Source organism: Equus quagga, unplaced genomic scaffold, assembly GCF_021613505.1.
Source record: "Equus quagga isolate Etosha38 unplaced genomic scaffold, UCLA_HA_Equagga_1.0 153_RagTag, whole genome shotgun sequence".
NCBI lineage: Eukaryota > Metazoa > Chordata > Mammalia > Perissodactyla > Equidae > Equus > Equus quagga.
In genome coordinates, this window is record NW_025796915.1 from 4698738 (window position 1) to 4723998 (window position 25261).

Consider the following 25261-nt stretch of genomic DNA (forward strand, 5'->3'; position numbering starts at 1 on the left):
TCCCTATCTTTCCTGAGTTCATTCAACTCTCTGGAATGAACATTTCTTCTTGTGTTTTGTCTTTTTGGTTCATTTCTATTTTTAATTTCTGGATTTCTGATTCAGGATGGTGTTTCATATGTATGAGGATATTTAATTCATTTTTGAATTACAGTTTTTTGCTTCATGCTTGGTTTTTTTTTTTTTGGTGAGAGGTGGGGTTAATCAGCTGAGTTGTTTTGGTTCTCATTTTCTTTGTTTTCTTATTGTAACTTCTCTAGATTTTGTATGTTTTAATTTATTCATTTTGTGCGTTTGGGGTAGTGTATAAGATAATAAGTTCAAGTACTTTCTCTTCTGTTAGTGAGCAAAGTATGTTTCTTTTGCAGACAGCCTGTTTTGGGTTGGTTTGTTTGTTTTGTGGTAGTAGAGGCAGCATTGTGTCCTCCATGTTTGCTTCTCTTTTGCCATGCTGGATTCTAAATTTTGTCCTTTTGCTTTTGTTACCCAATTTCTAAAGGACACGCTTTCCTTACCCTTTTTACCTTCTTCTTCCTAAGAAGCAAAGTCTTTAAAAACTTGTCACCTTGAATCACATACAATTTAAATCCGTTCCCTTTAGTCAGTTCTCTAATCTACCAGTACTCTATAACATTTGTGTCAGTTTTGAGTCATTATAGATGGATTGTTTTTTCCCTCATTACTGGCCATATATTTGTATTTCTTTGCATGCCTAATTATTTTGTATTGGATGCCTGACATTGTGAGTTTTGCCTTGTTGGATGCTGATACCTTTGTATTTGATTAATATTCTTGAGATTGTTATATTCCAGAGCTTTCTTCTGGAAGCAATTTGGTCCTTTTAGGCTTCCTTTTGAGATTTCTTAGACTGAATGCATTGAATACCAGAAATTTGCTAAAAGAATAGATTTCAGGTAGTCTTATCACCAAAAAACAAAAAGAAATGTAGCTATGTGAGGATATGATATGTTAATTAGCTTGACTGCCATAATCATTTTACTCTTTATATGTAAATCAAATCATCATGTTATACACCTTAAATATGTACATTTTTAATAAATAAAGATTTGTTAAGTTCAAACAGAGCAGTACTTAGTCTAGGGCTCATTATTCTTGACTATTGAGGCAAAATCCTTTGTGTACATTGCCTGGTACCCTGGGAATCATAAGGTTATGTACTCTGACTCATGGGCACAGACACTCATACTGACCTTTTGTGAGTGCTGGGCACTATTATCTTTAATCCTTTCTAGTGGTCCTTTCCCTCATCTTGGGTAGTTGTCTGACACAGAAGCGTTGATTAGTTGTCAGCTAAATACTCAATGGGGCCTCTCTGAAGATCTCTAAAGTTCCTTCTTTATGTATCTCTCTCCTCTCCAGTACTCTGTCTTTTGGTCTCTAGTCACTCTGGTTTCTCTGTACCTTCAGCTTCATGTGTTCAACTCAGAGAATCTGCCGAGGTTCACCTGGATTCCCCTTCTCTGTGTCACAGCCTGGAAACTGTCTCAAGGCACTAAACTGGGGCAGTTGTAGGACTCACTTCATTTGTTTCCCATCTCTCAGGGATAACTATCCATCATCTTCATGGCTGCTGTTTTGTATTATTTTGTCTGGGTTGTTGTTTGGTTTTGGTTTTGGTTTTGGTTCTTTTAGGCAGGACTGTAAAAAAAAGTCCCTGTTACTCCATCCTGGCCAGAAGCAGAAGTCTGTTCTTTAAATTTTGACAACTCAAAATGTTTTCTGTTTCTGTTGATAAGGCCATAGTCAAGCAGACCAAAAGGCTAAAGAGAAGAAATTATAACTATAGAAAAACAAAATATTAGGAAATGAGTTGAATAAGTAATGAGAAATTCTCTCCTCCAAATGGGATTGTCTTTAAAGGGGCAGATTTTAAACAAATGGAACAAGAATTGACAATTGAAATTCAGGTCCCAGTTTGGTAGCCATGTAAGTTGTTTATAATTCAGACAATTAGTGGTGATAATATCTTTTATTCTTTGGTCCCTTGGTTTTTCTTATCTTCCTGTGTTCTGGCTTCTTTAAATCCTTGACTGGATACAGTAAGACTCTATAATTGAAAGTTAAGCCATAAAAGTAATCATCACCTTTTAGGGACAAATAAAAGGAGGTATGAACGACTATACTTAGCTTTCTAGATTTATCAGATCCTGGATCTTTTGTCTGTATCTTTAGGTAGTTTTGACTTTTTTCTTACCTTTCTACTTGATATTCTTTGTTAAATTGTCCAAAAACATGATCTGGTAGATCCTATCAAGTCTCTTTACTTTAGGAAATTAATAGAGTTTTTAGTAGGTTCTTTTATTTCAGTGAATCTCTGAATAATGTGAATGTACTTTTGTATATTTTTAATAGGTGTAATTCTCAAATAATCTATAACCTGAGTTTTAATTACAGTGCTATGATGTAGTTACTTGGTTTTAAAGTTGTTCATGTATGTGATTATTACAGACATCACAGCGATTTTCTTTGGTTGATGAAGAAGCAAAGCTTCATAAGACTATGTCTCAAGGGGAGATTGCAAAGTTGGCAGTGAGACAGAAGGCTTCAGATTTGGATATAAGGTATAAAATATACACTGAGAGTTAATAAGGGTAATATAATTTTGTTTACTACTAACTGTAGTTAAACACTGAACCTCTTTTTAAAAGCATAATTGATAGAATAGCTAGTTTTGAAATTTGTCTATTTTTCAACAAATATTAAGTACCTACTGTGTGACAGGCACATAATGGTTCAGAGATATAAATATATATAAAGAGCTGTATCTTTCTATATGTTTAGTAGTGTGATTTGGGCAGTCATTAAATCATTATATGACTTGTGATTTTTTTTGTTGTAAAAGAAAAGAGAACAGATGAGATTGAAAATATTTTCCAGTTTTGGACTTGGATTCTGTTCTAAACTAAGTGTTTTACAAATGGAATTGGAAAGGACTTTCAGGAAATAATTCTGTTCTCTTTAGAAGAGTATATGGAATTTTTACTAGTCAAGTAAATATCTTTGTCCCTTATGGTGTTATACAAGGCATTTGGGCCCTCACCGAACACCTGAAGATCACATTGAAATCCATATGGTTCATAACCCTATTAAAGACCACTTTCTCAATGACTGTAGAGGCATCATCCAAAGTAACCCAAATCCAGAGCAGATTATGCTGGAGATCAAATTTTGGGAAACAAGATATAACATAGTTGGAAGAACATACAGCTAGAGATAGCAGATTAAATATGTAAATTTAATTTCCACTCCCTTCACTAAAATTGCTCAAATTACAAAACCTATACAGGACAAACAACAACAAAAAAACAACAGGAGACAATAATAATAAAATTGTGGAATCCAAAAAGTAAGTAGACAAATTTTAAATGTCTTAATAGGCAGGAGAAAGCTGAATTGTAAATCAGCTAAGAAAGAACATCCAACTGACTGACCTTCCCCAGTGCTAGCAGAAAATAGGATATTCATTCTCTGGAAAGGATAAAACAGAACGTCTCTGCACTTGAAGGATGTCAGATACAGTTGAGGACTAGGATACATATTTGCCACAGGAGGATTTAATGAATGTTTACATACTGAATGTTAAGATTCCTCAGCTTTTTTCCTCTACTCAACTTCCACATTTCACATGCCCTTTAAGCAGATGGTTCAAAGAGTCTTTGGGGCTTTTGTCCAACCCTCAAGGAAAGAGCTAGAGATATTGGCATCAGGGTCATCCCTACAAAATGGACCAGCCAGATAACTGTACAAGGAAGACCATGGTTTGGAAGCCCCACCAACACACATTAGAGCTTCCAAATACCTTTCTTTTTAATCCTACTTTTTATCACATTTGAGGAAACATTTTATATGAAAGAAACTAAAAGTAATGGATAAAATACAACTTGGAAGAAATAAACTATGCAGAGGAAAGAAAACTTCAAGACAGTCAAATACACTATCAACAGACTTTTGCATAAATAAATATAACTGCATCTGTCAAACCAAACAGAATGCACGAAAGACAAACATTCATAAAGAGCTTTTGAAAATTAAAAATATGATAGCATAAAAAAACAACCAGGAGAGTTAGAAAGAAACTTGAAGACGTATCTCAGAAAGTTGAAGACAAAGACAAAAAGACAAAGAGATGGAAGAGACAAGAAAAGATAAGAAAATTAGAGGAGCAGTTCAAGAAATCCAGTGACCCGCTATAGGAGCTCTGGAAAGATAGAGAACAAAGTAAATGGAGAGGAGCAAATCATTAATAAAGTAATTCAAGTAAATTTCACAGAACTGAAGGACATGAGTTTCTAGATTGAAAGGGCCCACCGAGTGCCCAACATATGGATGAAAACAGACCCATACCAAAAGACATGTCATTATAACATAATAAAGACAAAAGCAATCTCCATTATGGTAAAAGTAGCTTTTCAAATGATAGTTGTACAGCAAACACTGAGAGAAACTATGCCAGATTGGAGCAGGTTGGAAGGTTCTGGGAGAGATTTCATCAAGAACATGAAACTGATGGAGTACTACATTTGAACATGTTGAAAGGAAATATATACAAACGAGGAAACACTTGGAGGTGAATTGTATGTAGAAAAGTGAGCAAATGTAAAAACATTTATTAACTCTTGAAAAAAAATGGGTTATGCACATGCCTCAGTTGTGAATATTATTTACATAATAAAAATAATAATTACTAAAAGAAAATACTGTATATTGATCTAACTAAAGTTGCCATATGATTCAGTTGGGGACACATCTCTGTTTGTGGACAGTGTAGAACAGGAGTGATAGAACATGCTTAATCATTAACTGTGGTCACAAGTATGATAGCAATATAAGTATGGTGAGTCTTAAAAGAATCATAAATCAATTCAAAAGAGTTGCCTCCAGGGAGCAGAAAAGGAATGAGAATGGCAGAAGGATGCTGTCATTTGTAATCAAGCTTGTAAAACAATTTCTCTTTACACTCTGGATGTGTAAGTTTAATAATAAGCTTTAGGAAAAAAAGGAACAAAGGAAAAAAGAACATGGGCTTCAAAACCAGATAGACCTGACTTTAACTGCTGGTTCCATCAGCCCTCTGAGCCTCAGTTTGCTCATATGTCAAGTAAGGATAATACCTCTTTATCATGGTAGTTGTGAAAATTAGGCATATCAAATGAGGCATAGTGCCTGGCTCCTAGTAGATGCTCAAAAATTTTTTTTGATTGCCTAAGTGAACATACAAAGGAACAAACAAATTAATGTATAAATAAGCCTCCTAGTATGGAGTTAGGATACATGCTATATGGTCAATGAATGTAAGCTGTTGTTAGTATCTCAAGGTATTTCCTTGATCTATGTGACGGGAGAGAGTTTATAAGCACTAAGAATGAGGTGATATACATAGTAAGCGTGATTCTCAACTTTGTCACTCACTGGTTATGTAACCTTGGGAAAGTTACCTAATGTTTATTTAAGCCTCCAGTTTTCACCTGTAAAATGGTTATAGTAGTTTGAAAGTAAACTTCTCGTTGCAATTAAGTAAGGTAATCCTGTGTAAGCACTTGTGCCCGGAGCAAGATAACGCAAATAAGTGGTGGCTTTTGTTAATGTTGATAACTCGTGAAAATAAAATAGTGACATTAAGACCTTTCTTATACAATGGTAAGTGGAAAGGTTTAAAATTGTATCTGCATCATGATTGCAGTGGTCTAAAAATGGGCATGCTTATATGCATAACGATTGGAAGGAAATTACCAAAAAAAAAGTAAACTAATGTGTTTACACTAATGGGATATCAGTGATTTCTTTGTAAGTATTTTCTTTGTTAAGTTGTCCATATACTAAATCCAAGCTGGAAGGAGGACAAGAATGAAAAGATATCAGATCAGAAATCAGAAAACCTAAGTTAGAATCCAGTTCCACTGCTTTGTAGCTGTTTTGTGTTAGGGAATTATTTAACATCTCTGAGTCTTATTAGTTCTATGTTCAAGGTGAGGAAAGTAACCTGCCAGATGTTTAGATGTTAAATTGAAGATTAAATATGGTTAAACTTAAGAGTGAAGTTTAAATGAACTAATACAGATGAAAGATCATTATATAGCTTAAAGTAATGTACAAATATTGTTACTGGGACATGCTGATTTACATTTTTACCTTTATTTTTTAAAAATAGACCTCAGAGAGCTAAGATGAGATTCTGGGCCAAAGGGAAACAAGGGGAGAAGAAGACTACTAGAGTGAAACCTGCCACCCAGTCGGAGGTTTTGGCACTCTTTGCTGGCTCAGAGATGATTCCAGCTCATCAGTTTCCAGAGGGTAAAAATGGACAGAGGGTGGAGATTGTCTTCGTAATTTCTGTTTACTTTTTCTGAATGTTTACTGTTCCTCTAGTATTCATAATGGTAGTCCTGTTGGCTAGATGTTCTAAGGAGATAAGACCAGGATTGTTAAATTCTTCCTTAACTAAAAGATAATTATAAAATTACATTGTACCTATAAAAGAAGTTCCAAGGAAATGTGGCACAAAACAGTGAAACAACTTCAAGAATGGTTATGAATCTTCAGTTAGCCTCAGTTTTCTAAAGTGTAAAAATTTAGCCATCACTCATTCACTTAACAAATATGTATTATTAGTAGCAATTAATAAGATAACAGCAGCTAATATTTGGGTGCTTACTACATACAAGGCACTATACTAAGCGTGTTGTATGTATTAACTCAGTTGATCCTCACAGCAATTTTTTGAGGTTGGTATGGTTATTATTCCCAATTTATAGATGAGAAAACTGAGGCACAGAGAAGTTATTTGCTTCTACATGTATAGTAATTGGCAGAGGTGACATTCAAATCCAGGCAGTCCAGCTCCAGAGTCCACATTATTAAGTACCTGCTATATGTCAATGTCTGGGACTTTATAATGGTAGCTGTTATTTTGACTTTTTGGGCATCAGTCATAACACATATGAAACACGTAACACATATCAGTCAACAGTCTGTTGAGAAAATTGGCCTTTCTAAATGTCAGAATCACTAACTTTCTAAAGATTCCAATAATCCCAGCATTAGAAGATTAGTTCCCAAGCCCTTTGCTAAAGTATGTAAGAGAGTTTTTACTTACTCTGTAATAATGCCAGTCATCTTCACCAGGGACATACATCAAAGGGGAGTATGTGGTAATGAGTGGGTGAAATACTAGTATTGGATAAAACAGAAAGAGGTCCAAGGAAGAAAGTTATTATCTCTTACCAAAAGATAGAACAGACCCAGTTAAAATAAGTAAACAAAACTTCTCATGTCTAAGATAAGATAGAGGGGCAAGGAGGAAAGATCAGCAAGCTTCATATAGAAATTGAGGAGTCAGAATGGAGGCACCTGTATGTCAGAGATAAAAATGGTAGAGATGTAGTTAGAGCCCTGTTTTTGTGTCTTGTAGCTTTGCTCCTATTAGTTGACAAACTGGTATGGATAAAAACAATAATAAATTAAATGAATACTACAAGTTTAGTTTGGAAAATTTGGAATTTCTTACCGTTACATTACTAAGAGGATCAATTTCTTGTATCTTACCTGGTTTACAGTAATAATTCTAAAATTTTCATTTTCCACTGCTAATTCCCAAGAAGGAAGTGTAAAGCTCTTTAGTTGAAGCATATATTATGACAGACTTCATTGTGTATTTGCTTCATAAGGATACATGTATAAAAATTAAGACTGTAGCTTTTTATTTATCTTTGGGTAGAAATCCATTAACGTAGCCTTTGTTTTTAATGGTGAAATAGGATTATAAACAGTTTCTTACTAACCATTATTTCTTTTAAGAAAGATATTGACTTTGCTAAATGAAATAATTACATACTTATATATCTAGGTTATATAATGGAATTAAAATCAGTTGATACCAATTTGAATTTACTTGTATCTTGTATCTTTATAATTTTTATTCTGGTACCGTTTCTGAGATTGAGTCTGTCTCACCTCCTGGGGTGGCATTTAGCGTGTAGGAGGCTACTTCATGATCGGCATTAGCTTTTAGATGGAGTGAGGATATACCATTGGACAGACGATAAGGTGAATGCATGTGGGGGAAACAAACAGATAAGTGAAACGAGAAGGGGCCAGCATTCTCATCAAGCCCCAGGTAGGGCTTTGGTAAATCCGGTGTAGTGCTGATTGTAATGGGCAATTTAAATCTAATTTCTCTGGTATAAACAATTGCAGAAAAAATTTGCTGTGCTTTCCAATATTGCATACAAAGCTAGTTCATTCCAGGAATTCTTTGAGAAATTCAGACAGTTATTTGGAAGATGTATAAGAAAATCCTGAATACTAAGGATACCCAAGCAGAAGTGAGCCAGTTGAGTTACCTGGCTCCCTAAACAGGTAACCAGATAACCAGATGTTATCTCTGAAGCATTTATGGCTTCAGATCCTAGTCAAGAAATAATAATAATCATCAAACTTCACTGGTTGTTGAACTTGTATATAGCTAGATGTTCTTTCAAACAGATATAATAAAGCTGTGACTGGATTAACAATCAGCACTTAACATGCTAGGGTGATTGTGTACTCTTCTTTCTTTTCTTTGGAACTGAGGTCTTTGGGATCCATGCTTCGGTTCTACAAGACTCTTCCATCTAGATTTTCAGTATCAGACCTCAGCTCCTTGGGAGACACGATAGCATTTCCTGTTGAAAAGTTGTAATTCTTAAATATATTTTCTGTCCAAATGTGCAATCTGGAGTTACTGCCTAAATGCCTGACCTCAAACATTAGTGTTACTTTGCTTTTCAGATATTTATGTATGTTTCCTTCAGTGACTTTCTAAAGGAACTTAAACTTAAAAGAGGAATGTGGAGATTTCAATATTTATACTAAATTTTTTTTGATACTCTATCTTGAATTGTAGAATTAGCTCAGTATCACCCAACCCCTCCTTTGAGTCCAGAATTGCCTGGAAGTTGCCGGAAAGAGTTCAAAGAGAATAAAGAGCCTTCTCCAAAGGCAAAGCGCAAGCGAAGCGTGAAGATCAGCAGCGTGGCTTTGGAGTCTATGCAATGGCAAAATGACTCTGTTCAGATCATAGCAAGTGCCAGTGATTTAAAAAGCATGGATGAGTTTCTTCTGAAAAAGGTACACTTTGCGTGCTGAGTTAGGCCCCTGAGCAGCTTTGACTATGGAATACTGGTATATATCACGATATGTCCCCTGGAGATCAAAGTTTATAATATGCTTCAGTAAGTTAAATGGTCTGTTCTCTACCAGAAAGGTACAAATAATAGGATATGCATTAGTCAGACTGGGTAGACAGGATTTAAGGTTTTGGGCTTTACTGTTAACTTCCATTTTGCTATGATGGTAGCAGAACTATAGAATCATAGAATGTTAGAAGAGACCTTAGAAATCATCTAGTAGTGATAAAACTTTGGCTATCTAGTTATGCTTTTACCTGGGTCCCATAATAGCAGTGGCTTGCACTTTTAGGACAGTCATTGTTGAAGAAACAATATGTGACCACTGTTACATTCACCTCTTTTTAATTAGTTGATTGTGTACAAAAATTCTTTCTATGGTCCCCAGATGAATGACCTAGATAATGAAGACAGCAAGAAAGACACACTAGTAGATGTTGTGTTTAAAAAAGCCCTAAAAGAATTTCGGCAGAATATCTTCAGCTTTTATTCATCTGCGTTGGCGGTAAGTCGGACTGTGTTAGGAGATATTCAGTAGTTCAACATATGAGAAATTTGGCAATGCCATAGAATATAATACAGAGGCCATGTGCAACTAGAGGTTTTTCTGGTTCCTTGTTTTTGTTTTAGGTAGGGAAAATACTGACTGACCTCAGATTGATAACTTCCTTGAGTTTCCTTGAGTAGTTTTGTTTTCCCTCTTATGGATATATTTGCATCTTCGTAAGATATTGAATTCAAATTACTATGGGTATGATTCTGTTTCACCCAGTGGCTCTCTACTATTTTGACTCCTCATAATCCTTTTAGCTGTATCTCTAGCTTCTAATTCTCACATGTGTGGAATTAGTATACATGTTTTCCCAGTGGAATTAGAACTGTTTATGTTCACTGATTTCTGTATATCAGTTTATATCACTTTCAGATTTACCTTATACTTTCATATGATATTGATTGTATTTTAGAAAATTTATTTTTGATGCTAAAGTATATAGTAATTAGTGCTTTGATCTATAGAATCTTTATTAGTATCTATGAATGGTCATATTCTATAAAATAATTTGTATTTAATTGGTTTTTCTTTGTTCAATCTATAATCCATTGTGAAAAGAGAAATCAGACGGATTTTCTTGTATATCCTCTATTTTTTCTTTCCCAGTATAAGATTTTTTGCGTTTTAAAAACAGGAACTACATAGTCTGAGAGAACAGGAATTTCAAGACCATAATAAAGTGGTAACCAGGCTATGACAAATGACTAGGTTTGAGGAGGGACAAGGTTGGCCATATTTGTCTAATCCTGCCCAATACTTATGCTCATCTCTTTCACTACGTCATACTTGGATTTCCTGGCGTAGAGACTCAGGCTTGTTGGATGCTCCAGTACACTTTGAATCACATAAGAGCCAGCAGTAAGGAACAGAGCTTAATAGTGGTTTTTTAACCCTGCATCAAAAAAGTTCAACTTCTAATTCTAAGAAGGTGAAAGAGATATAAACTCTAAATGTATATAACACTTTTTGGTCACTTAAAGACTTTTTTTTCTCTTATAAAGATTTCAGACCTTATTTGGATAAGTTAAAAGGAATTCCCTGTAGATTTCTTTGTAATTAATTAGGTGTTATTCTGGATCTGTCACTCTTCTTTGGAAAAATAAAATAAAGGTTGCCTAATGTGTCATTAGGCAAGGATTCAAGTATTGACTCTTTCAATTTTAGAGTAGAACTGTCTAAACAAGGTTCATTCCTGGGGAGATAGAGAAGAAGGATGCAAATAATCTTTATAGCTAAATATAGTTAAAAAACCAGACTTATGGGAGAAATTCCCAGGAGTTTCTTAAATTATCACATTGTTTAAACTGTTAAGTATTTTACTACAATTTAGCAGGTTTTATTCTTCAGATGTTCCACAGTAGAGTGGGAATTTACAAGTACCACATGACCTCATGGGCATGTCCATTAGAAAGTATATTAGGATCCTAATCTTTATTCTGAACTACCCAATCTTTTATATTTTGAATCAGTCTTCTATATTTAAAGAATTTCTTCATAAAAACCTTACATTTCTTCTCCTATTCTTACTAGATAGATGATGGGAAAAGCATACGGTATAAAGATCTCTACGCACTATTTGAACAGATTCTGGAAAAGACCATGAGGCTTGAGCAGCGTGATTGGAATGAATCTCCAGTCAGAGTTTGGGTCAACACTTTTAAAGTGTTTTTAGATGAATATATGAATGAATTCAAGACTTTGGATTGTATACCCACAAAGGTAAGTATGATATATTTTGACTTGTAAAAGGATTCAATTATGAATTCTTCTTAAGAATCTGGGACATCTGATATTTGAGAAAGATATTCGAGTAAACATGTCAACTTAGTACTATTTTAGATCCAACAAACTCCATTCTCTAAGTTCATCAGACCATGTTATCTAAACCTTCTGCAATTAATACATTTTTCACAGAGTTAAAATGTTGTGCCCTCAGCTTTGATAGAGGTCAATACATGAATTTCCTTTTGAAAAACAGTGGTTAAAGATGTGATTAATTGTATCATCTAGTGGCCCTTATGTAAGGACCCACAAATTATATTTCTCCTTGAATTAGGTTTTACGAATATATGTGTTTCTGGAACTCTATATAACAGTAATAATAACCTTTATTCCTTGCATGCCAGGAATTGTACTAGGTGTTTGATATTTAATTCTTGCTTCAGCCCTATTATATAACTATTAGTATGAAACCTGTATTACGGAAGAGGTAGCAGGCTTATATAAAGTTGTTAATGGGTTTCCTTTCAGTACCCCAGCTGAAATAATTAGGTATCCAATTATTAGATAGCAGGAATACTATTAATCTTTTCTATTAATTATGTCCCATTTTGTTGTCACTTATTCTAGTTTGTGTGTTTAGATTTACATACCATCTTAAATCATTTTTGAAGTAGTCAGAAATAAATAAACCCTTGAAAGTTCTTCTGTTCTAGATTTGAGTTAAACTCTTTGTTAGGCAGAAGAAGATTCTTACCACGTATATACTGCCTTTGTTTATAATTTTAAAAGGTTAGGTTTAGATTATTTTATACCATTGCTATCAGGAAATGTCATATGTAAAAGAGCTTTTCCGTGTCTGAAACGATACCTTTTTATATTTAGCTTTGGGATGGAGAGTTTTCTAGAGCCAAAATATGGAAAATGCAATCTTTAAAATTAATAATCATCTAATCAATGATTAAAATAGTCATTATGGTATGGCTTCTGGACAGAAGTGAGGCTTAAGAAGACAATAATCTCTAAAGTATCCTTCCATTCTGTTGCTTTTATGAGCACTGTGTTTTACTAAACTTTAAAGTTTTCTCACATTTGCCTTGCTAGCACTGTACATTTCCTCTTGCTGCTTACTCTATTGTCTGTTGAGCAAAAATCTCAGCATTTGCCAAGAAGCAAGAAAGTATGGTAGTCTTTATTTCACGATTTCTGTATTTCTCTCTCCCACTAGGTGCCAAAAACAGAAAGAAAGAAAAGAAGGAAAAAAGAAACTGATTTAGTAAGTTACAGTCTGTTTTTTATATTATAAAAAAAGTGATTTTTAGGCAAGCAGTCTGAAGTGTATCATACAGTAGTTCTCTGGATATATTTAGGAATAAGTTTATCCAATGCCTAGGAGGTAATCATTTATGCCTTTACAAGAATTTAGAATGACAAATGTGTCTTCAATTCTGTGACTTGACTTGTTATCAATGGTGGCTTCCTAAAATGGCAGAAAACTGAAAATGTTTATTCATGAAAGTAGAGATATGATCCCTTTTTAGAAGTTGGGGTGGGGAAGGAGCTTTTTAGGAACTTTCCTTCCATTCTAAAGTAAATGAGGACTATTTAAGATTTTACAAACATAAGTACTTCTAATTCAAAAGACATTCCCAAGACATTTGAGCATATTTTACCATTGTTCATGTTCTTGTCTATAGTATTATATATCTCTGTTTCGAACTTTATGATAATCTTTATAATTACAAGGATGAATTAAGCCCTAGAGGAGTTCATAATCTACTAGTGAAGGCAGGCATTTAAAAAATCCTTACTGTCAGGTATGATAAATATTATAGTAGAGATAACACGAAATGCTGTTGAAATACAGAAAGGGAGAATGAAGGAACGCTTTACAGATGAAAAGATATTTCTGTTAATTCTTGACAAGTGAATAGTAGTTTAGACAGGCAGTATCTAGTGAAGGGAAAAGAGTATATCCAAAGGCGCATGAGTGAAAAATCTGGCATGTTGAGCCAGTAGCTTTGATTGGCTCAAGTATTGTATGTTTTTATGGGGGTGGCTAGAAAAGTAGGCAGGAGTCTAGTCAACACTACCTTCAAAATATATCTAATATCTGACCATTTCACACCACCTCTACTGCATTACAACAGTCCAGTACACTATGTGTAGTCTCATAATTGGTCTGCCTTCTTATACCTTTCTCTCCCCTTACAGTTCTCTACATAGTAGCCTACTAACCATTTAAAAACAAAAATCAGCTCATGTCCCCCTCCTCTACTCAGAACTCTCTGGTGATTTCCATTGTTACTCAGAATAAAACCCAGAATTCTTACCATGCCTACAAGACTCGACATGATCTTGATCTTGACTACCTCTCTAAGCTTCATTTTGTACCACTCTCTCTGTTCCCTCTGCTTATCAGCTTCATTTGCTGCCACCAGTTCCTCCTCTCTCCCCTTTTCGTTTCCCCTCTTGTCTTCCTCACTTCCCCTGAAAATGTTAAGCTTTAGGGCCTACAGTCCTGGATTCACCCCTTCCAATGACAAATTCTAATTCAAGGGTATTTATTGTCAACCTTGCTAATAAATCAGGATTATAAATCTTCCCCTCTCACTTGGAAACCATATTCTGAAGTCTTTTAGATCATTGCTTGTAGCTTTTCACTGTCTGTGTTAAAAGCATGATCTGAGCCTTTTAACGTGATCTACCTTTTGAAAAGTTCTTCCTTTTCACAGGTACAGAATCCCGAAAGTAGTATATAGCTTGGCTTACTTTTGTTTTCCAAAGGAGAATTGAGAAACCTTAGACAACTTTATCTATGTGTCTCAGTGTCCTCGTGTGTAAAATAGGAATAATGCCACCCACCACTAAGAATTTTTATAAAGAGTAAATGAGATTGTATATGAAGGAAAGGGTAGGGAAGGTGGAGGGCCCGTTATTTACAGGTAGTGTTTAAGTACTTTATACACTTTAAGTCTTACAAGACTAGTCTTTTTCATGTCTATATGCAAAAGAACCATACCTCAGGATAAAAATGAGCAAAGCAAATAACATTCAAAAAAAGACAATTCATTTATCCAACAACTGGTATATTTCAGGGACTGTGATAAAGTGCAGGTCATAGAAAGAAATGACAAGTGCATAAATAATGTTTATAATTGTTAGGAGTCAAAAGAAAATGAAACAAATCGTGAATTTCTACTTTGTTCATAAAGGGACAAAGCTCAAAATAAATTAATTACCTAGTTTGGAAGGATATATAAATATGAATTTTTTCAGTATTGCAAATACAAGGGTAATTTGCATAACCTTCTTGGAGAAGATACTCTAACAATGGTATATCAAAAGGCTTAAAAATATTAAAACAGGAGCCGGCCCCGTGGCGGAGTGGTTAAGTTCGCGCTCTCTGCTTTGGTGGCCCAGGGTTTCGCTGGTTCAGATCCTGGGTGCTGACTTGGGACCACTCATCAGGCCATGATGAGGCTTCGTCCCACATACCACAACTAGAAGGACCCACAACTAAAATATACAACTATGTACTAGGGGAGGTTGGGGAGAAAAAGCAGAAAAAAAACGCAAAACAATCTATGAGTCCACACTGATATAAACAATTTCTTTTTAAAGAGTATTTCTTTTTCTAACAGAGAATAAGTCTATATCATTCAAACTTTTTTTTAAATGTGCAGGTACTGAGAAGTCTAACTGCCTTTTTCTTCCTCTAGTGATGTATATTTTTATTAGTGTTTATCTTCCCAATGTTTCTTTATCCAATATAAGAAATAAGACAAATGCTTATTTTCTATGCTTTCTCACACAAAATTTAGCATGTTATATAATAACGCCATAATACTCTTTTGTGCCTTTCTTTTATTGTTGAACAGTGTATTCAGGAGATCCCTCTATAACTCTGGTAGACAAAATCCTAAAGAAGTGCCCCTCCAGGTTCTTGTCCCTTGGTTATTCAGTCAACACTAATCTACGTACTGTTGTAAAGGGACTTTTCAGATGGAATTAAGGTTGCTAATCACCTCACTTTAACATAAGGAGTTTATCCTGGATTATGCAGAGGAGCCCAATATACTCATATAGGCTTTTAAAAGCAGAAGAGGAAGTCAGAAGTCAGAGAGATGTAGTTGAAGAAGATGCACAAGAAATTGGTAGAAGGAGAAAGAGAAATTTGAAGCATGAGAAGGACACAGTTTGTTACTGGCTCTGAAGGTGGAGAAAGGGGGACTGGTAGCCATGGAATGTGAGTGGCCTTTAGAAGCTGAGTACAACCACTAGCCAACAGCCAGATAGGAAACAAGACTTTGGTCCTACAACCGCATGTAACTGAATTCTGCCAATAACCTGAATGAGATTAGAAACAGGTTATTCCCCAAAGGTTCCAGAGAAGCAAATAGCTCTGACAATAACTGCATTTAGCCTTGTGAGACTTGAGTTTGACTTCTGGCCTACACAACTGTGAGGTAATAAACGGGTGTTATTGTAAGCTGCTAAGTTTATGGTAATTTGTTACAGCAGCAATAGAAAACTAATACGATAGATGTGCATAGAAATCTGTTTTATAGCTGTCTCATATTCCTTGCTGGACCATTGGGTTGTTTCTAGTCTTCTGCTGTTACAAACAATAATGACACAATGAATTACCATGTTTGTGTGCATGTGTGTAAGAGAGTGGGGGGTGGTTATTCCTAGAATTGGAATTACTGGGTCTTAAGTAAAGTGCATTTGTTATTTTGATAAATATTGCCTCATTTCCCTGTAGAGGTAATCACAGTTGTCTTTTGACCTGTCTTTTAATGTTATTTGCTATATAGATTTTCACTTTTATAAAATTAAATTTACCAATCTTTTCTTCCATAACTTCTGAATTTTGAGTAATAGTTAGACTTTCCCTCACCTAAAGGTTATAAAGACATTCTCAACTTTTTTCTTCTAATACTTTAATGGTCACAGTTTTTATGTCTAAATTCTGATCTTTACGGAGTTTATCCTAGTCTATAGTATAAGATAGCAATCTAATTTTACCTCTTAGCAATCCAACATCATTTATTTAAAAGTCCATCTTTACCCATCTACTTTGAGATGTCACCCTTTTTGCATTCTAAATTTCCCTTTATGCTTGGATCTTTTTATCCTGTTCCATTAGTTGATCTTAACCACTTTAATTGTTGAGCTTTTATTATGCATAATAATTGGCAGGGCTAAGTCTTCCTTAATTACTTTTCTTTTTCAGAACTTGTCTGGCTATTCTTACTTATTTTTCCGTATGAACTTTGAGTTCAATTGTCTACTTTAAGGGGGAAAAGTCTTATTAGTACTTTTACTTATCAGGTTACCTTATATTTCTAAATTAACAGAGAGAAGTGACGTATTTATGATTTTGAATTTTTTCATCTGTTCAGCAGTATTTTTCTGTCCTTCAAGAGGGTTTTAAAGTTTTTCATATGTAGGTTTTTATTATTTAATGTTGCATATATTACTGGGTATTTTATCTCACAAAGATAATCACTATAGTTAACAGCATGGTGTATTTCCTTCTATACTTTATCTGTACTTATATAAACTCTTTAATTTAGTGATTTTCAAAGTGTAATCTGCAGGGGTTTCTGGGATACTTTCAGGGATTTTGCAAGACCAAAACTATTTTCATAATAACAGTGACATTAGTTTCCTTTTTTACTGAGTTGACACAGAAGCAATCATAGGTAAAACTACTGACAACTTAGCAGAAAGCAGTTGCTCCAGATGGGAATAGGAAGTATGCAGTAGCTGCATATGATGATTGTCTCAATAAAAATCACTTGTACAATTGAATTGTAAGCTGATCTAGCTGTTTTAAAAGCTGTGACAAAATTCATATAACATAAAATCAACCATTTAAAGTAAACAATTTAGTGGGTTTTAGTATGTTTATTATGTTGGGCAACTATCACCACTATATGATTCCAGAGCGTTTTCATCACCCCCCAAAAAGAGTCCATCCTCATTAAGGAGTCACTCCCCATTCTCCCGTCCCCCAGCCCTGACAACCACTAATCTACTTTCTGTCTCTATAGGTTTGCCTGTTATGGACACTGATTAAAAAAAAGTCATATGGGGGGGCCGGCCCGGTGGTGCAGTGGTTAAGTTCACATGTTCTGCTTCAGCGGCCCAGGATGTGGACCCGGTTCAGATCCTGGATGTGGACCTATGCACCGCTTGGCAAGCCATGCTGTTGCAGGCATCCCACATATAAAGTAGAGGAAGATGGGCGTGGATATTAGCTCAGGACCAGTCTTCCTCAGCAAAAAAGAGGAGGATTGGTGGAAGGTGTTAGCTCAGGGCTAATCTTCCTCAAAAAAAAAAACTTAAAAAGGAAAAACGTCATATGGGGCCAGCCCTGTGGCTGAGTGATTAACTTTGCATGCTCTGCTTTGGCAGTCCAGGGTTTCACTGCTTTGGATCCTGGGCACAAACCTAGCACCATTTATCAAGCCATGCTGAGGTGGCGGCCCACATAGCAGAAGCTGAAGGACATACCATTAGAATATACAACTATGAACTGGGGGGCTTTGGGGAGAAGGAGGAAAAAAAAGATTGGCAACAGATGTTAGCTCAGGTGCCAATCTTTAAAAAAAAAAAACAAAAGGCACCCCTTCCACTGCCTGGCCCTCCAGCCCTCTGATCCACCAGAGCACCATGTGGAGAGAGAAGCAGCATTTGGGAAAGGTGCGCAGGTCTCTGAGATTCCCTAGAGTGCTGAGTGGGGAGAGGGGTGGGGGCTGGGAAAGGTGCACAGGTGTAAGAAGGTACCCCTTTCCCCACCCAGCACTCCAGCCCTGTGATCACCCAGAGCTCCACACAGAGAGAAAAGCAGAGGCTAGGGGAAGCACAAGTGAAAGAAAGCACCCCTCCCCCTGCCTGGCACCCCAGATCGGCTGTCAGTGAGAGCATTGCACACAGAGAAAAGAAGTCAGTGTCTGGAGATGGGGAGCCTCAGCTCATGCTGGGCCCAGAGTACACAGTGCCTGATCTCCACCTAGGGGAGGCAGGTGGAAGCTGCAACCAGATAATAACTATGGCGAGGCAAAAATCCACACCATTAAGCAGTAGGAAAAAGTACTTAAATCTCCAGACCAGAAGGAAAGTGACAAGTACCTGGAAACCAACCCTGAAGACACAGAAATTCATAACCTAAATGACAAAGAGTTCAAAATAGCTATTATAAAAAAACTCAATGAGTTACAAGAAAACACAGAAAGACAAATTAACAAATTCAGGGGCTTCTTCCCAAAAGAGATTGAAACTATAAAGAAGAAACAATCAGAATTGTTGGAGATGGAAAACATAATGGATGAGATTAAGAAAAATCTGGATTCCCTAAACAACAGAGCTGATAATATGAAGGACTGAATTAGCAATTTAGAAGATAGTAATATAGAAATGCTTCAGATGGAGGAAAAGAGAGAACTAAGACTAAAAAGAAATGAAGAAGCTCTCAGAGAAATGTCTGACTCAATTAGGAAATGCGACAAGGATTATAGGTATTCCAGAGGGGGAAGAGAAAGAGAATGGAGCAGAAAGCTTCTGCAAAGGAATAATAGCTGACAACTTCCCAAACCTAGGGAAAGAGCTGGAAATATAAGTGAATGAATCCAGTAGACCTCCTAATTTCATCAATGTAAAAAGACCTATTGCAAGGCATATAGTAGTAAAGCTAGCAAAAGTCAATGACAAAAAATATTAAGGGCAGCAAGACACAAGAAAATAACTTACAAAGGAACCCCTGTCAGGCTTTCAGAGGATTTCTCAGCAGAAACCTTACAGTCTAGGAGAGAGTGGATTGATATATTCAAAATTCTGAAAGACAAAAACTTTCAGCCAAGAATATTCTATCCAGGGAAAATATCCTTCAGATATGACAGAGAAATAAAAGCTTTCCCAGATAAACAAAAGCTAAGGAAGTTCATCACCACAAGAGCCCCCCACTACAAGAAATACTCAAGAAAGCCCTCTTACCTGAAAAAAAAAAAATAGGAAAAGGGCTACAAAGCCCTGAGTAAGGACATGAATAGGAAGGCAATAACCAGAAAATGGCAGCTCTCTATCAGATCAGGTTAGTCAGCACTCTACTTTAACATTAAGGATAAAGAGAAGGAAAACAACCAAATAAAAGTAATCTCATCATTTTAACCACAAATTCACAGCACAAGATGGAATAAGATATGACCTAAATAACTTAGAAGGGGAAGAGGAAAGGGACGGAATTGGCATAGTCTAAGGAGATAAGAGTCTATCAGAAAATGGACTATCTCATCTACAAGATTTTTTATACAACTATTTGGTAACCACAAAACAAAACTTAGAACAGAGACATATATGATGAACAAGGAGAAAATGAAGAAAACCACCATAGAAATCTACCTAATCAAATTAGTAGTTCAAAAGACATGTTATGAGAAACAAAGGAAACGCAGGAGAACTGGAAAACGAGCAATAAGATGGCTGTATTAGGCCCTCGTATATCAATAATCACTCTAAATGTAAATGGACTGAATTTTTCAATCAAAAGACACACAGTAGCAGAATGGATTAAGGAACAAAACCCAAAAATATGCCTCCTCCAGGAACCACATCTCAGCTCCAAAGACAAACACAGGCTTAGAGTGAAGGGATGAAAGACGATACTCCAAGCTAATGCAAACAAAAGAAAGCAAGTGTTGCCATACTTATATCAGACAAAGTAGACTTCAAGACAAAACAAGTAAAGAGAGACAAAAAGGGGTAGTGTGTAATGATAAAAGGGATGCTCCACCAAGAAGATATAATATTTTAAACATATGCACCCAACACAGGAGCACCAAAGTACATAAAGCAACTATTAGCAAACCTAAAAGGAGATATCAGTGACAACACAATAATAGTAGGGGACCTCAATACCCCACTTACATCAATGGATGGATCATCCAGAAAAAAAGTCAACAAAGAAATAATGGAATTAAATGAAAAACCAGACCAGATGGACTTAATAGATATATACAGAACTCTCCATCCCCAAACAGCAGAATATACATTCTTCTCACGTGCACGTGGAACATTCTCAAGAATAGACCATATATTTGGAAACAGGGCAAACCTCAATAAACTTAAGAAGATTGAAATAATATCTAGTATGTTTTCTGACCATAATGCTATGAAACTAGAAATCAATAACAAGAAAAAAGATGGGAAAGGAACAAAAATCTGGAGACTCAACAAGATGTTACTGAACAACCAATGGATCATCGAAGAAATAAAGGGAGAAATAAAAAAAAATCTGGAGACAAATGGGATCGAGAACACACCATACCCCTTCATATGGGATGCAGCAAAAGCAGTCCTAAAGAGGGAAATTTATGGCAATACATGCTCACATTAACAAACAAGAAAAAGCTCAAATAAGCAATCTTAAACTACACCTAACAGAATTAGAAAAAGAAGAACAAACAATGTCCAAACTCAGCAGAAGGAGGGAAATAATAAAAATCAGAGCAGAAATAAATGCTATTGAAACAAAAAAGGCAGTAGAAAGGATCAATGAAACAAAGAGCTGGTTCTTTGAGAAGATAAATAAAATTGACAAACCCCTAGCCAGACTTACAAAGAAAAAAAGGGAGAAAGCTCAAATAAACAAAATCAGAAATGAAAGAGGAGAAATAACAACAGACTCCACAGAAATACAACGGATTATAAGAGAATACTACGAAAAACTCTGTGCCAACAAAATGGATAACCTACAGGAAATAGACAAATTCTTGGACTCCTACAGTCTCCCAAAGCTCACTCAAGAAGAAGCAGACAATTTGAACAGACCAATCACAAGGAAAGAGATTGAAACAGCAATCAAAAGCATCCCAAAGAATAAAACCCCAGGATCAGATGGCTTTCCTGGGGAATTCTACCAAACTTTCAGAGAGGATTTAATACCTATCCTTCTCAAGCTATTCCAAAAAATTAGGGAGGATGGAACACTTCCTAACACATTCTACGAGGCCAACGTCACGCTGATACCAACGTTTGACAAGGACAGCACGAGAAAAGAGAACTACAGGCCAATATCGCTGATGAACATAGATGCAAAAATCCTCAACAAAATTTTGGCAACCCGAATTCAGCAATTCCTCAAAAGGATCATACGTCATGATCAAGTGGGATTCATACCAGGGACACAGGGATGGTTCAACATCTGCAAATCAATCAACATGATACACCACATCAACAAACTGAGGCATAAAAGCCACATGATCATCTCAATAGATGCAGAGAAAGCATTTCACAAGATCCAACAGCCATTTATGATAAAAACTCTGAACAAAATGGGGATAGAAGGGAACTACCTCAACGTAATAAAGGCCATATATGACAAACCCACAGCCAACATCATACTCAATGGGCAAAAACTGAGCACCATCCCCCTGAAAACAGGAACGAGACAAGGATGCCCTCTATCACCACTCTTATTTAACATAGTACTGGAGGTCCTGGCCAGAGCAATTAGGCAAGAGAAAGGAATAAAAGGAATCCAAATAGGGAGGGAAGAAGTGAAACTCTCGCTGTTTGCAGATGACATGACCTTATATATAGAAAACCCCAAAGAATCCATCGGAAAACTTTTAGAAGTAATCAACAACTACAGCAAAGTTGCAGGGTATAAAATCAATTTGCATAAATCAGTAGTATTTCTATACTCTAATAAAGAACTAACAGAAGAAGTCAAGTACACAATACCATTCACAGTTGCAACAAAAAGAATAAAATACTTTGGGGTGAATTTAACTAAGGAAGTGAAAGACCTACACAATGAAAATTACAAGGCTTTTCTGAAAGAAATAGATGACATAAAGAGATGGAAAGACACCCCATGTACATGGATTGGAGGAATAAACATAGTTAAGGTGTCCATTCTACCTAAAGCAATCTACAGATTTAACACTATCCCAATCAGAATCCGAAGGACATTCTTTACAGAATTAGAACAAAGAATCCTAAAATTCATATAGGGCAAGAAAAGACCCCAAATTGCTAAAGCAATCCTGAGAACAAAGAACAAAACTGGAGGCATCACAATCCCTTACTTCAAAACATACCATAAAGCTACAGTAATCAAAACAGCATGGTACTGGTACAAAAACAGGTGCACAGATCAATGGAACAAAATTGAAAGCCGAGAAATAAAACCACACATCTATGGACAGCTAATCTTGGACAAAGGAACTGAGGGCCTACAATGGAGAAAAGAAAGTGTCTTCAACAAATGGTGCTGGGAAAACTGGAAAGCCACATGGAAAAGAATGAAAATTGACCATTCTTTCTCACCGTTCACCAAAATAAACTCAAAATGGATCAAAGACCTAAAGGTGAGACCTGAAATCATAAGGCTTCTAGAAGAAAATGTAGGCAGAACACTCTTTGAGATCAGTATTAAAAGGATCTTTTTGGACACCATGTCTTCCCAAAGAAGGGAAACAATAGAAAGAATAAACAAATGGGACTTCATCAGACTAAAGAGCTTCTTCAAGGCAAATGAAAACAGGATTGAAACAAAAAAACAACCCACTACCTGGGACAAAATATTTGCAAGTCATACATCCGGCAAAGGCTTAATATCCATAATACATAAAGAACTCACACAACTCAACAACTAAAAATCAAACAACCCAATCAAAAAATGGGCAGGAGACATGAACAGACATTTCCCCAAAGAAGATATATGGATGGCCAATAGGTACATGAAAGATGTTCATCATCGCTGATCATCAGGGAAATGCAAATCAAAACTATGCTAAGATATCACCTTACACCCATTAGAATGACAAAAATATGTAAAACTAATAGTAACAAACGTTGGAGAGGTTGTGGAGAAAAAGGAACCCTCACACACTGCTGGTGGGAATGCAAACTGGTGCAGCCACTATGGAAAACAGTATGGAGACTTCTCAAAAAGTTAATAATAGAAAAACTATATGATTCAGCCATCCCACTTCTGGGTATTTATCCAAAGAACTTGAAATCAACAATACAAAGAGGCATTTCCCCCTCTGTTCATTGCAGCATTATTCATAATAACCAAGATGTGGAAGCAATCCAAGTGCCCATCGACCAATGACTGGTTAAAGAAGATCTGATGTATACATATACAGTGGAATACTACTCAGCCATAAAAAAGACAAAATCATCCCATTCGCGACCACATGGATGGACCTTGAAGGTATTACGTTAAGTGAAATAACCCAGACAGAGAAAGACAAAACACCCTATGATTTCACTTATTTGTGGAGCATAAACTTACCGACAAAGAGAGCAAGTTAGTGATTACCAAGGGGAACAGGTGTGGGGGTAGGCACAAGGGATGTAGGGTCACATTTGTATGATGTCTGACAAATAATAATGTCATTATTATTATAAACTGAAATTTCACAATGTTACAAACTATAATGACCACAATAAAAAGTAAATTAAAAAAATTTCCTCCTTCCTTTAAAACAAAACAAAAATATCATACAATATTGGCATTTTGTGTGTGTCTTCTTTTACTTAGTGTAATATTTTCAAGATTCATCCATGTCGTAGCATGTATGGTACTTAATTCCTGTTTATCGCCAAATAGTATTCAATTGTATAGATATACTGCATTTTATTTATCCAATTATCAGTTTACAGACTTTTGGGTTTTTCTACTTTTTGACTATTATGAGTAATCTATGAACATTTATGTTCAAGTTTTTGTGTAAACGTGTTTCTAGCTAATTTTTTTTTTTTTTTGAGGAAGATGAGCCCTGAGCTAATTGCTGCCAGTCCTCCTCGTTTTGCTGAGGAAGCCTGGCCCTGAGCTAACATCCATGCCCATCTTCCTCCACTTTATATGTGGGACGCCTACCACAGCATGGTGTGCCAAGTGGTGCCATGTCTGCACTCAGTATCTGAACCTGTGAATCCTGGGCCACTGAAGTGCAACATGCGCACTTAACCACTGCGCCACTGGGCCGGCCCCTGCTCATTTTTTCTTTTTTATAGAACATCAATTTTACTTTATTAACAAGCTATACTTATTCAGACTTTGGCAGACATTTTCTGAAAATGAACAAAGTGACCCTGTCACTTCCGGGAAGACGCCTGACAAAGTCTTCCAAGTTATCAGTGGTAAAGTTTGAACTTTCAAGCAAAAATCAAAATTGTGGAAAACTTGTGTCTGCTACTGTGAGCGTGACAATCCTTCTGTAAAGAGTTTTCTGGGGCCGGCCCAGTGGTGCAACAGTTAAGTTGCCGTCACTCTGCTTTGGCAGCCAGGGGTTTGCTGGTTCAGATCCCAGGCAGACCTACGCACCGCTTATCGAGCCACGCTGTGGCAGGCGTCCCACATATAAAAATAAAGGAAGATGGGCGCAGATGTTACCTCAGGGCCAGTCTTCCTCAGCAAAAAAGAGGAGGTTTGGTAGCAGATATTAGCTTAGGGCTAATCTCCCTCAAAAAAAGGAAAAAAGTGAATGAAGAATAAACAAGCTGCTCAAAGTAAAAAAAAATTTCTAATAAGATTGGTGGTAATATGAAGGAATGTGACTTTTTGATAGTGTATAATGAAATGTATCAACATTTGGAAGAACTACACAACTCAATGAACCAGTGTTTTCCAAATAACCCATACATAATACAGTAAAATTATGTATAGGTAAAATGTTCTTTTAAAGTTCAGGATAGACCAAAGGGTTTTTTAAAAACAGCCTTATTAAGGTAAATTTACTTCTCATGTAATTTATCCCTTCTAAGTCTACAATTCAATGAG

At 36.0% G+C, this 25261-nt stretch overlaps 1 protein-coding gene across 6 annotated transcripts in view; it reads left to right on the forward strand.

Annotated features, from left to right (window-relative positions):
• The window catches only part of LOC124233049 (unconventional myosin-IXa), a 289642-nt gene that overhangs the window by 210470 nt on the left and 53911 nt on the right, over nt 1–25261 (forward strand). For all 6 annotated transcript variants that reach the window (XR_006886963.1, XM_046650076.1, XM_046650077.1 and 3 more), the window contains 6 exons: nt 2470–2582; nt 6170–6312; nt 8903–9126; nt 9574–9690; nt 11269–11457; nt 12686–12733. Coding sequence is in view for 5 of the 6 variants with exons in the window: in XM_046650076.1 (XP_046506032.1) it covers nt 2470–2582; nt 6170–6312; nt 8903–9126; nt 9574–9690; nt 11269–11457; nt 12686–12733 (834 nt within the window). In the remaining variant the exon portion in view is untranslated. The remainder of the gene's footprint in view (nt 1–2469; nt 2583–6169; nt 6313–8902; nt 9127–9573; nt 9691–11268; nt 11458–12685; nt 12734–25261) is intronic.